Source organism: Echinops telfairi, unplaced genomic scaffold (assembly GCF_000313985.2).
Source record: "Echinops telfairi isolate 266 unplaced genomic scaffold, ASM31398v2 ScPeMD7_7467;HRSCAF=8505_0, whole genome shotgun sequence".
In the NCBI taxonomy this organism is placed as follows: domain Eukaryota; kingdom Metazoa; phylum Chordata; class Mammalia; order Afrosoricida; family Tenrecidae; genus Echinops; species Echinops telfairi.
Genome location: NW_022111367.1, coordinates 207,786 through 220,874, shown reverse-complemented (window position 1 = coordinate 220,874; position 13,089 = coordinate 207,786). Strand labels below are relative to the sequence as shown.

The window sequence follows — 13,089 nt, the reverse complement described above, 5'->3', positions numbered from 1 at the left end:
TGTTCCTGCTCATTAGCCATCTGGGAAATGTAAATAAAAAAATGTTAAATCTGTTTGTGGTAGTTACACAATCTGTTGTCAATTTGAGACTATTATGAGTGAAGGGGTGTAGTCTAGCCTGTTGATCAGGTCGCAGCTTGATAACCTCATTTGGAGGTACTTAGGAGATAAATAGCTCACTGGAGGCAGGACACGTGCTCACTCCCTGGGAGACATTACTGACAATGAGCCCGATGGAGCTTCACTGATACAGCCAGAGCCCTGGAGCTGAAGGAGCCACACAGAGTCCCACACCAGTGCTGAGAAACTTACACCATCATTGGATCCATAAGACTTCCCACACACTGGTCTGTGGTCTTCCTGAATTCAGCATCATTGCATGGCTGCATGAGTCTAAAGAGGAACTTATGGACTAGTATTGACATGTGGGGTAATATTGGACTTATGGTCTTGATCTGGTCTGTGCTGGGATGTTTTCTTAATGTACAATTACTCTTGAATATAAAGCTCTTTCTTATATACATATGAGTGTCTTTATGAATGTGTTTCTCCAGTCAACCCAGGCTAACACACTGTTAGATAGCACATAACACTCACAAAGATAACCCAATTCCAAAACTCAGGAAAACAACAAATGTTGGAGAGGGTGTGGTGAGATAGGAACTTTCATTTACTGCTGATGGCCTGTAGATATGTACAGCCACCATGAAAAGCATTTGGAGATAGTTAAAAGAAATGGAAATTGAGTTACCTTACAATACAGCAATTCCACTACAGGAGAGCCCCAGTGCTTGACCGCTTTAGTACTTTTCATAATCAGATTTCAACGTGAAAAGTCAAGAAAATTTTGCATCATTGCCCAAACAAACATCAGAATGCGACCCAACACACATGATTTTTGTAAACAAAAGCAGTTCGTGTTTTGGTCACTTAGCATTAGTTGGCATTGTTAGTTCGCGTTGTTTAAACATTTTGCAGCTGTGTTCCAAGCATTTTACTTTAGTTTTCTCAGTTTTTGTGGCTTTATGCACTGTTTTTAGATTTAAAAAACATGGGTCCTAAGAAAGAGTATTTTGAAAAGTATTATCGTGATAAGGAACTGGTTAACTGTGTATTGTTATTGATAGTTTAGTAGACCCTTTTAGAAAACAGTTAAGGAAATGACAACAGCAGACCACATTAGACAATTTTTGTTTAAAGAGAAAGTCAGCCAGGTCCTAGTGAAAGGGCAAAGAAGGGGGGGAAAACTCCCAACAAGCAGCTACCAGTTTATTTTATGGAAGGGGATTCCCCTTCCAAACAATGACTCTGTCTCCAAACCTCCTCTCCACATCTGTGTCCACAGATCCAGATCCTCATCAATCTCAAGGTATGGGCCATACTATAGTTGTTAGAAACATTAAAAACTTTTAAAAATGTGTTTTTTATTTAAATTATATTATTTCGTCTCGCTGCAGCACTGAGAGTGGGATCGCCCGGGAACTCTTCTGGGAGCCGGAAGCCAGGGATTGCGTTAAGAAAATGGCAGAAAAGCCAGACATGGGAGAAATTGCCAGCTTCGATAAGGCCAAGCTGAAGAAAATGGAGACGCAGGAGAAAAATACCCTACCGACCAAAGAGACCATGGAGCCGGAGAAGCGGAGTGAAATCTCCTAATCCTGGAGGATTCGTCCCCTCCATTGTCCACCACACTGATGTGGAGGAAGAGTCACCTGCAAGATGGAAACGAGCGACAAGCTGCACTGTGAACCCACTGGCCTCCGGGTCTCCAAAGGGACTACCAAATTCTCCGGTCTGCTCTGGGATACTATAGAAAATTATTTGTATGATTAATGAAAGTAAAACAGACCTTGTGGCATAAAAGTAAATAAATAAATTTTATTATTAAATTCTGAACGTATTTACTTTGAAATTTCTGTTTAATGTTATGTATAAAAAGGCATAGTTAGGGTAAAAAATTGGTGGTTAAGAATGGATAGATCTGTTTCCAGTTATTTATTATGAGAAAAATTGATTCAGAACTCAATTGCATCGTATCCTGACACCCCTTCTAGAATAGATTAGCATCAAGGTCCAGGGTTCTACTGTACTGGGCATATACCCAGAAGATCTAAGATAGAGATCTTGACCATACATCTGCACTCTGATGTTTATCGCTGCACAGTTCACAATAGCAAAGAATTGGAAACAGCCTAAATTTCCATCAATAGACAAACGATTAAAAAACTATTGTATACACACACAATTGAGTACTATGAATCACTAAAAAATAGTGATGAAAAGATGAAGCACCTCATCTCATGGAAAGAGTTGCAGGATGTTATGCTGAGCACAAAAGGACAAGTACAACACAAGCTTACTGAGGTAAGTTCAAACAGCAGAACGGGCATATAGGAAATTACCCATATTGAACAGTTCCCAGGGTGAGGAACAGAGGGATACTATGGCATGAGCCAGACCAAACCTAATGATACATACATCATCAAATTTGAAAACATAATGAAAATACATAAATAATTAAAAAAAACTTAAAGTTGCAAATAGCAGCTTTACTGAAAGGCATCCCCTCCCTACCCTCCATATGCCTTTAAGTCCCACAGAGGAGTGGAGGAAGTAAAAAGACACTCAAAGGTAACCAGGGCACTATTCTACCCAAAGAGTTTATATCTCCACAGGAAAGCGAGATGAAGGGTAGACCTCACCCAGGTATGTCAATCCTTGAGGGTACAGTTCCTGCTTAGAGTAGTTTGTTCTGAGAGTTGATTGCAGGGCCAACCCTAGCTGGAGCCATGACATCCCCTCCCTAGATGACAGCACTACAAAGGATAGCACTGAAGACACAATTTGGGAGAGTGGCTAGTCTGACCCCCCCCCCCCCACACACACATGGGACAAACCCAAGAGGAGAGTGCAACAGACCAAGGATGGGAATGAAGTCCCCAAGGAATACTGATGGTAGATTTCTGACTCTGGGAGCAGCACTTGACAACCCCTGAACTGGTTGGGGGTTATTCACAAGGGGTCACAGTGAAAGTCTAAAGGGTAATGGAAGGTGTGTGTGTGGAGGGGTGAGTATTAGACTGCTCCATCCCTGACTGCAGGAAGCTCTATGGGTATTTGTAGGATATGTGCTTTTCAGACACAAATGCTGAGGAATATAAGGGCATAAGTGCTGTTAGGCATGTAGGTCCCAGGATATGGAACCCTGAAAGAAAAACAGAGTGGGCTAAGGCCTGCTTGCTATTTAAGAGAAAGCTATCATCTACTCTGGTCCAGGATACCAGTTAGACTCAAAACTATTTATATGGTTTCTCTCCCTCTCTCTTTTTCTCTCTCTCGGTGTCTATCTATATAAGATAGGCAGGAAAGACAATGCCATGGAGACAGCGATGGGAACAACCATTCCAGAAGAGCATAAGAGGGACTAAGGTGGGGAGAGATGAGTAGTAAGCCAATAATGACATGTACAGGGGAACAGCAAGGGTTATATAAATGAGAGAGGGGAATGAAGGGTAAGTATGATAGTGGGGTAGGAGGAAAGAATGAAGAAAAAGTAGAAAGAAGAAGAAAGTAAAAATTATATATAGGTATACATATAGAGATATAATATGTAAATATATAATGATATAAATATAGATGTATCTATCTATACATGTACATATGTGCAAATACAACAAGGAAGGAGATGGATGTTGGGCCACAAGAATGGTTTGTTCTAATAATGTGGCACTGTACAATATTCACCTTCATGATAGGATCACTGAAGACAAAATGGGCACATAAGAAAATATGGTGAAGAAAGCTGATGGTGCCTGGGTATTAAAAGATATAGCTTCCTGGGTCATAAAGGCTTGTAGTTAAACAAGCTGCCATCTAGCAGGGAAGCAAAAAAGTCCATATGGAAGAAGCACAGCAGCCTCTATGATCATGAGGTATCAACAGGAATAGGTATCAGAAGTTCAAAAACAAGCAATCAAATTGATGTGAAGGAGCATAGACAAAGTGGAGACTCAAAACCCACCTGTAAGATATTTGGACAGTCCCTCAAAGAAGGGCCACACAGAAAGGATGATATATCAGGGTGCAGTACAGCACTGATGAACTATGCTCTAGTTCTTTAATATTTCCTCTCCTTACTCTTAAGGCTTATGTTTTACTTCATTAATATTTGTGGTAGTTACATAATCTGGAGTCAACTTGTGGAGGGGTGGAGTCTAGAGTGTCAATCAGGTTGCAGCTTGATGACCTCATTTGGAGGTGCTAGGGAGATAAATAGCTCACTGGAGACGGGACACTTCCTGAGAGATATTCCTGTTGAGAAGACACATGGAGCTACACTAGAGCCCTGGAGCTGAAAGAGCCACATGGAGACCCCAGCCAGCACTGAGATGCTTCCACTATCATTGGATTCACAAGACTTTCCACCCATTGGCCTGTGATCTTCCTGCATTCAGCATCATTGCATGTGTTCTGGGAGTCTGAAGAGGAATTTATAAATTGGTATCCGACCTATGGGCTGATATCGGACTTTTTATCTGGACTGGGCTGAGATGTTTTCTCAGTATTCACCTGCTCTTGTATATAAAGCTCTATCATATACACATATAAGTCTGGATTTGTTTCTCTAGTCTACTTGGACTAGCAAAATATTGTTAGAAATATAAGGTTTATGTTATAATTAAGATTGGTTTTTTTTTGAGGCAGAAATGGCAAGATGGATGACCCTTCAGAAACAGCAGCAAGAGTAATTATTTCCTGAGGATATGGGATGAGAAGGGGGTTGGGGTCGGGGCGGAGCTGATAGCAATGATGACTGTATATCACCGCTTGAGGGTAGTGAACAACAGAATTGTAGGTGAATGGATATTTTGGATGATTGGATGGGGTAATATATTGGATGGGATAGAATGCAGTTCTCTCTCCCTCTGGAAAAAAAAAATATATATATATATAGTGTTAGACAGGGTTCTCTAGAGAGATAAAACCAAATTGCTGATAATTTAATATATTTATTCATAAAGATAATTAGATATATAACAAGAAATGAACTGTTAAATCATATACAGATAAATATACAATACAAGAAATAAACAGTTAAATTATATAGCACTACAAATGGCTCAGTGCAAGTCATGTCCGTGAGAGAAAGTTGAGAGACTAGCAGTCCTTCCAGTCTAGTCTGCTGCCAGATCTTCCTCTATTTGTAGAGAGAGCTAGGCTATGTCAGCACAGCAGCCAATCACAAGGCAGGTCACCAACCGCCAGTCCTCAGCTCCAGAGATGTCTTTAAAGGGACCTCAACTTACAGCGACACAGTCCACAGGCTAGGTGTCCCACAGGTAGTGTAGCCTTTAAATTGAGGCACAGAACAAGCAAGGCAGCCGCACACTGGTCCAATGACCACAGAGTGAGAGACAAGAAAGGCAAGGCTCACCAAGCCATTTATCTCTCTGCCCTTCAGTTAACCCACTTGTGTTTATCAGCCAGGCTGGCACAATAAACTATCTCATATATACACACACACACATACATATACATATGTATTCCACTAGGGGGTGGTGGGGGAAGGGGAAGGAGGGATTAATTGGAAGGTGGTATCAAATAGTTCAAGATGAAAGAAAATGTTTTGAAACTGATCGACTGATTGTAGTGGCAATTATACAATGATGTCTGATTCACTTCAATTATGGAATGTTATGACATCCATAAGAGCTCCCAATAAAATGTTTTAAAAAATTAAGAAAATAAATGATCACATACTAATTATTTGGGAAAAACAAACCAAAAAACCTCAAAGGGACAGTACTGTTCTTGTCCTATAGGGTCGTTACGAGTCTGTATCATCTTCATGGCAGTGAATTTGATTTGATTTGGGTTTTATGGCTTTCGTCCCTTGGAGAGTTCAAAATCTCTGTGGTATTATTGTTGGGTCGGGTAGGAACTAGGCAGCCCCCATTTGGACTAAGCTGAAGCAGGTTCGGGCCCTGCACATGCTTCCCTGCATGTCCCAGAGGTCAGCAGCAGTTGGTGCCAGAGAAGATAACCGGTGAAACCTGATGTTCCCGGTTCAAAGAAAGCCTCCAGGAGTTGGCAAGCAACTCTCCCAGTTTCCAGACCCCATATGCTAATTGCCATACATTCCTCACCACTCCTTTAAAAACCCTCGCCCCCAGCTGCTGAGCACGACTTCCCTGACCTGTTGGCCTAGGTCACGGAACCTCCCATCCAGGAGCTCCCCTAACCCCTAATAAAGCTATTTCTGTTTCTGCTCTCCCTTGTCCTGTCAGTTACCTCCATCTTCCTCCCTGTGCCTCAGTTCCACCTTTACAATGATCATTTTATATAGTAAAACGCCCATCCTAGCATGGCCAGTCTGACCAATAATTTTAGGCATCCTGCTGCTAGATCATTCTTCTTAGATGAATTTCAAACCAAAGGCACAGAAATGACATAAAGGAATGAATGTTACCTTAGTGAAATCCGTGAGATTTCTAGGTGGAGGGTAGATGAGAATTCTTTCTAAGGATGTCCATTTTCAGTAATTTTCAAATTATTTCAAACACGTGAAAGTTAAAATTTAATTGGTTTGAGTTTCTGACTTCCAAGAGTAATTTAAAAGATGCTTAAGAAAGAAAATTAAAATATTGACCGGCAAATGTCTTTTGGTGATTGAAGATTATATGGAGTTCACAACATCATTATTATCAGATAATGTATAAGCTTGATTCTAAGATGAAATCACTTATATTTCATAAGGATTGGATAAGTACTCACTTTTAATGCCATGTTCAGACTAATTTCTCTAAAGCTCTTTCTCAATGCCATGGCAATTTAAAATATACAAAACAGGCAAATATTTTATTGCTACCTTGTTCAGGAAGATTATATCCTTTGATATTTTATGGCAATATATCAATACCATAATAGTAGAACTTTCAGTATTTAAAGATAATTAAAATGTACATAAATTGGGATATTATATTACTAGAGTTGCAGGAAATAAGCAATGTATTTAAAAGAAACAGTTGAGCGAAGAAATGAAAAATGAGAGTACATTTTTCTGTGTGTGTTCCAATTCATTACAAAGAATTCAGCTTATGTGTTAGAATCTCGAGCCTCTAGCAGGAAATTTGTTTTGTCATTTCTATCATGCAGGCCATATTTTTCAACTAACTATCCTTTACTTTGTTTCCAGTTTCCACATTCTAGCTACCATTAATTATATGGGCCAACATACATTCTGGTATCTCAAATATTCATTAAAGGAAAGTTCAATTTTTTCTTAGAAAGAGACTTGGATTCAACCTCACATCTGAAACATTTAACACCAATTATCCATTGACTTCTATACACTAAAATGTGGCCTGAAGTGTTGAGATAGTTAAGGTTTATTGTGCCAACCCTTCTAATAAACACATGTGAGATTACTGGAGTGAAGAGATTAATGGCTCGGTGAGTCTCGCCTTTCTAGTTCTTGGGTCTCTTGCTTTCTGATGGTGGGACCAGGGTGCAGCTGCCTTAGCCAGTTCCCTCCTTCAGCTGGCAAGGCTCACTTCCTGCAAGACATCCCTGAGGAGAAGCCACATGGACCTACCCTAATGCAGCCTTGGGTGCTAGAGCACCCATGTGGAGACTCCTGCCAACGCTGAGATTCTTAAAAGCTCACTGATTCCGCTTTCCTCCCACAGGCGGTGTCATTGCGTGTGTTTTGTGAGATTGAGGAGGACTTTGTAGATCAGTGTTGGACATATGGATTAATGTTGGACCTGTGGGCTTGGACAGCACTGGGTTGGGATGCTTTCCTAATGTATACTTATCCTTTATATAAAACTCTCTCTTATGTACATATGAGGTTCTGTGGATTTGTTTCCATAGTTTACTCAGATTAACACAAGTGTTCACTGAATTGTATGTAGCAGAAAAATTTAGATCTCCAAAATATTTATGAAAATTACTATGAAGTCTTTCATTTTTGACACTTTAAGTTGCCCTCACACCTTCCATATATATCCCTTTTCAATTTTCTTCTTTATTTTCCACTCTTCTCTGGGTACGTTCTGTCTTTGTCATATTCAATTTGTGGTCTATGTATATATTAAACAGTCTTCCATACCAAAATGAAAATTCTGCTGCCATCTAATAAATTCTTGCTCATATTGATCCTAACCAACTGAGAATATTTGCCAAAACTTTAAATCCTTTAAATGCTGCACAGTGGATATTGGGTTTGAACCACTGTCCTTATGATTCACAACTCAATGTTTTAATTATGTTTCAAGTATTTTGTACCATATTTTGCTTATCCTGTTGGGGTCTGAATTCTGCTATTATTTAAATGCCGGGTAAAAAGTTAATATACACTAATAGCTAAAAATATAATGGAACACTGTATTTAGGAAACAAATACTGATACATTCCATTAATACAATTTTTTGATTCAGTGCCCCAAACAACCCCAGGAACAGGTCTATAAGCCAAGACACTGAGAAAAAAATAAGATTTTATTTGTCTGTGTTATCAATACATTTTAATCACATATTTAATTACATTTCAGACTGCATAAATAGGCAAAAATGTTAAAGATGTTTTTTCTTTGGCATTAATGGTTTATGTGAAAATTTGAATAACAGTCATATTATTTAGTCTTATTTATAGATATTACATAGAAAGTATTCTAACATGGACAATATTGTACTCTAGGAGAGACCTTGAAATGTTCTTTGTAATGATGAATTATGAATTTGATGTCATTACTCTTCAATTTTTCATTTCTGGCATAATAGACCATATGATTGTCCATTTCTAAATGACCTGGATATGTTTTCTCATTAATATATCAAATATCAGTCTTTCCATTTCCATTTAATTTTTGACAATCTACAATTTCCCTCAAATCATACTTCGTACATTTATACTCTGATCATTAGTAAATGCTTTTAGCTTTCATTTTAAGCCGTCCCACACAAGGAACTGAAGTCCTGAAAGCTTTTCTCCACTCATGTCTGTTCTGCAATTCAGATTGCTTTAGTTTTTTCATTTAGGTACTAATATTGGTTGCAATAGCCACACAGAACTCATACCCACTTCTGATCATTATAGGGTATATTACATAAATTGCACTACAAGAGAGAAATATTCAGGATACTGATGTTCAGTCAGGATATGTTACAAAGTTCTTTTAGGGCTGCTAATAAGTACCAAAAGGACAGGCCTATAAGCTTCAACATAACATGTCTGTAAGCTTCTCCACTGTAAGCTTCAACATGAAGGTTTTCAGCTCAAACTGCTTGGCACAGCAAATCCAGCTCCCCCAATTAAATGCCAGGGAAATCCCATTTTAACAAGCCAGCTGACTGTCCAAAAGCACACAGCTTTCCTTGTTTTTTGGCTGGGAAATCCACCACTCTGTTGCATTCTTTGGCTTCTTGTTCTACTGCCAGTCTTCTAGTGCCACATCTCATCTGTATCAGTGAGTTCACTTTACAGGTATCTCAGAGTCCAGAGGATATATTCTACTCCTAACTCAGGATATATTCTACTCCTAACTCAGGTTATATTCTACTCCTAACTCTTGCTGGTTGTGAGCTATCCCTTCCTGATTCTCAAAGGGTTCATTTTATATCCAGCAAGATGGCAATCTAATGACTCCTGTTAAAAATTATTCACAGTTGAATTCTATCATTTTTCTCCTCTACCTTCTTACATAGACCCATGCAGGAAAAAATCATTTGGTGGTAATTACAGAGATTTTAGGAGCCCTAGTGGAATAGTGATTATGCAGGGGCTGCTAACTGAAAGGTTAGCAGTTTAAAACCACCAGGTATTCCACAGGAAAACTATGAGTCTTTCTACGCCTGTAAAGAGATACAGCCTGAGAAATCCACAGGGGCAGTTTTCGCCTGTTCTATGGGTTCAATATGAGTTGGCATCAACTCAGTGGCAGTGAGTTTGGTTTTTTACGGGGACTGCCTACAACAGCGACATTAAATAATTCACTTTTATAACCATTGTCTCTATTATGTATGAAGGATTAACATCTCCTCTTGTAATTTTTTAAAATAAATAATTTTATTGGGGGCTCTTACAGCTCTTATAACAATCCATACATCTTAAAACATCAATTGTATCAAGCACATTTGTACATATGTTGCTTTCATCATTTTCAGAACATTTTCTTTCTACTTGAGCCCTTGGTATCAGCTCCTCTTTTCATCCCCTCCTTCCTTCACCCTCTCACCCTCGTGAACCCTTGATAACTTATAAATTGTTATTTTTTATATATTATACCAAATTCTGTCTCCCTTCACCCACGTTTCTGTTGTTCATCCCCCTGGGGGATGTTATACATCAGTCATTATGATCAGTTACTCCTTTGTTCCCCTTCTCCCTCTACCTTCCCCTACTCTCATGGTACCACTACTCCCATTACTGTTCCTGAGGGGTGTATCTGTCCTGGATTCCATGTGTCGAGAACTCTTATCTGTACCAATGTACATGCTCTGGTCTAGTCTGGTGATCACACCGGCTGGTGTGCTTCATCCATGTGGGTTTTGTTGCTTGCCTGCTAGATGGCCCCTTGTTTATCTTCAAGCCTTTAATACCCCAGATGCTATATATTGTAATAGCTGGGCACCATCAGCTTTCTTCACAACATTTGCATATATACCCATTTTGTCTTCAGTGATCATGTTGGGAAGGTGAGCATCACAGAATGCCAGGTTACTAGAACAAAGTTTTCTGTGTCAAGGGAGTACTTGATTAGAGCCCCAATGTCCATCTGCTACCTTAATTCTTAGCATATAAGTATATGTACATAGACCTATATCCCTATTGTTATATTGTTTTATTGTGAACACACCTATAAAAGCAGTGTAAGAGATGACAAACTGATAATAATTTATAAAGTATCAAGGGTTTGTGAGGGAAAGGGGTGGGGAAGGAGGGGGAAAATGAGGAGCTGATACCAAGGACTCAAGTGGAAAGCAAATGTTTTGAGAATGATGATGGCAGGAAATTTACAAATGTGCTTGACACAATGGATGTATGTATGAATTGTGATAAGAATTGTATGAGCCCTAATAAAATGATTTTTTTTAAAGAATTTAAGACAGTAACTTTATCTTTATCTCTCCCTATTTTTTTTATTCAATTTCTAAATTGTCAGTCCTTAACAATCCCTGTTGGCATAGAGGTTTATATCTTGTGCTGAAAATCACAAAGTCAGCAGTCCTAAGTCACTTGCTGCTTTGAGGGACAAAGATAAAACTTTCTACTCCCATAGAGTTACATTCTCAGAAGCCCAAAGAGACAGTTCTACCCCATTCTATAGAGTTGCTGTGATTCCGAATAGTCTAATTGGCAATAAGCGAACAACTGTACCCTGAGATGATGCCAGTCACAGTGTCAAACATCTTTATTTTGTCAGATTCTGGCCATCTCAACCCTAGCCATCCATACTAAGTCAAGTGCGTACCAGCTGTAAGCTTGGGAGTCCATACACAAGGCCATGGCAAACTTCTTCTTAAAACTTTAATATAATTTTGATATTATTGAAAGATTTCTTTGATTTTTTAACAATATATTTTTACTTATCCTATTTACAGCTGTTGTCTTGATTAAATATTGTAGCTAATATTCACAAAGTAAATTAGAGATTAAAAAAAACAAATCAAGCTCACTGCCATTGAGTTGATGTAATGATAGGAAAATAATGACCATTTTAATATATTTTGATGAAATTGAATTTTCATTTTGCCACTGTCAAATAACTGTTTGTTTAAATTTATAATTTTCATGATATATTTACCAAACACTTTTGAAGTTTATTCTTTAGATATTCACCTGAGTAATTAATGCTCCCTTTCTTAGACTATGGGAGATGAATTACATTAATGAAGCACTGAAGAACAGCTCATTCACTAATGTAGAATAAACATGGTGAATGGGCTTAGACAAAATGGTGGTTAGATTTTATGTCAATTTGTACCTGGATGGCTGCAAACAAGTTAGCTTGGTAATGTACTTTACTCATTTACTGCCATCAAGAAAATTCCAATTCATAGTGATTGCTCACTGCAAAATGATGACTAACATTTCAGGATTTGGTTTTTCTTTATTGTTTGTTATTTGCAGCCAATTTAAGTTAGCATATTATCAGATTCTAAACATGTTGAGGTCATTGTTTGCATAGATATTCTTTTGTTTGTTTTTACTGCTTATAGAGGATAAAACATGCAGCAGCTTGTTTTATGTGTCAAATCGGTCAGAGAATGTTGCCTAGGTGTTTGATCAAAAAGTAGATGCTATACATGAAGTAGTTAAAAAACTAGAACCAACTTAGTATCATTGAGTCAATATTGATGCATAATGAATAAGATGGGGTAGAAACTTCACTGTGAATTCCTGAGATTGTAGTTCTTTATGGAAATAGAAAGCTCCATCTTTCTTATGTGGAGCAACTACTGATTTTGAACTGCTGACCTTGCATTTAGCAGGCCAACCTAGAACCATTAAACCACCAGGGCTCCTGAGATGAAGAAGTTACATGTAATTAAATGTAACATCCTATGGGTGGATCTTATCTCATTAATTGAAAAACATAAAAGTTAACTCAAATTTTCTGAAGAAGAAGGAATTCAGTGTCAATAATGTAATACTGATATTCTTCTTGAGTTTTCAGCTTGCCACCTGACCTATGGATTTTGAACTTGTTCTCTGTTATATTCTGACTAATAAGCAGGGAGATGTGTATTTTTGGCAGCAACTCTTAATCTTTAAATACCTTCAAGTTTGTATGACTCATTTGGAGGTGTGGCATAGTATAAAAGACAGAAGAATCTCTAACTTTCTTTGTTAGAAATGTGACATAAAACCCTTTACTTTTATTTACATTTGGTCAATTCTATAATTTTTCACAGAAATAATTTATAGTTTCCCTTTTTTCCTGGATGTTGCTATTTTTAAACAATTTTTAAAGATTAAAATATATTAAGTGGACAGGGCATGGTGCCCCAACAGGCTAGACTGGAAAACACAAGTTTTTCTTGCTTGGTATATGTTAATTTGTTCTTCGTCAGTGGATTGATGTTG

The 13,089-nt window shown here is 38.2% G+C and overlaps 1 protein-coding gene across 1 annotated transcript; it reads left to right on the top strand.

Annotated features, from left to right (window-relative positions):
- Window positions 1-1,467: 1,467 nt before the first annotated feature.
- On the top strand, window positions 1,468-1,656 carry LOC115873198 (thymosin beta-10-like). Its single transcript, XM_045283800.1, has one exon. The coding sequence runs from the start codon at window positions 1,522-1,524 to the stop codon at window positions 1,654-1,656; it is 135 nt and encodes a 44-aa protein (XP_045139735.1). The 5' UTR covers window positions 1,468-1,521.
- Window positions 1,657-13,089: the final 11,433 nt, after the last annotated feature.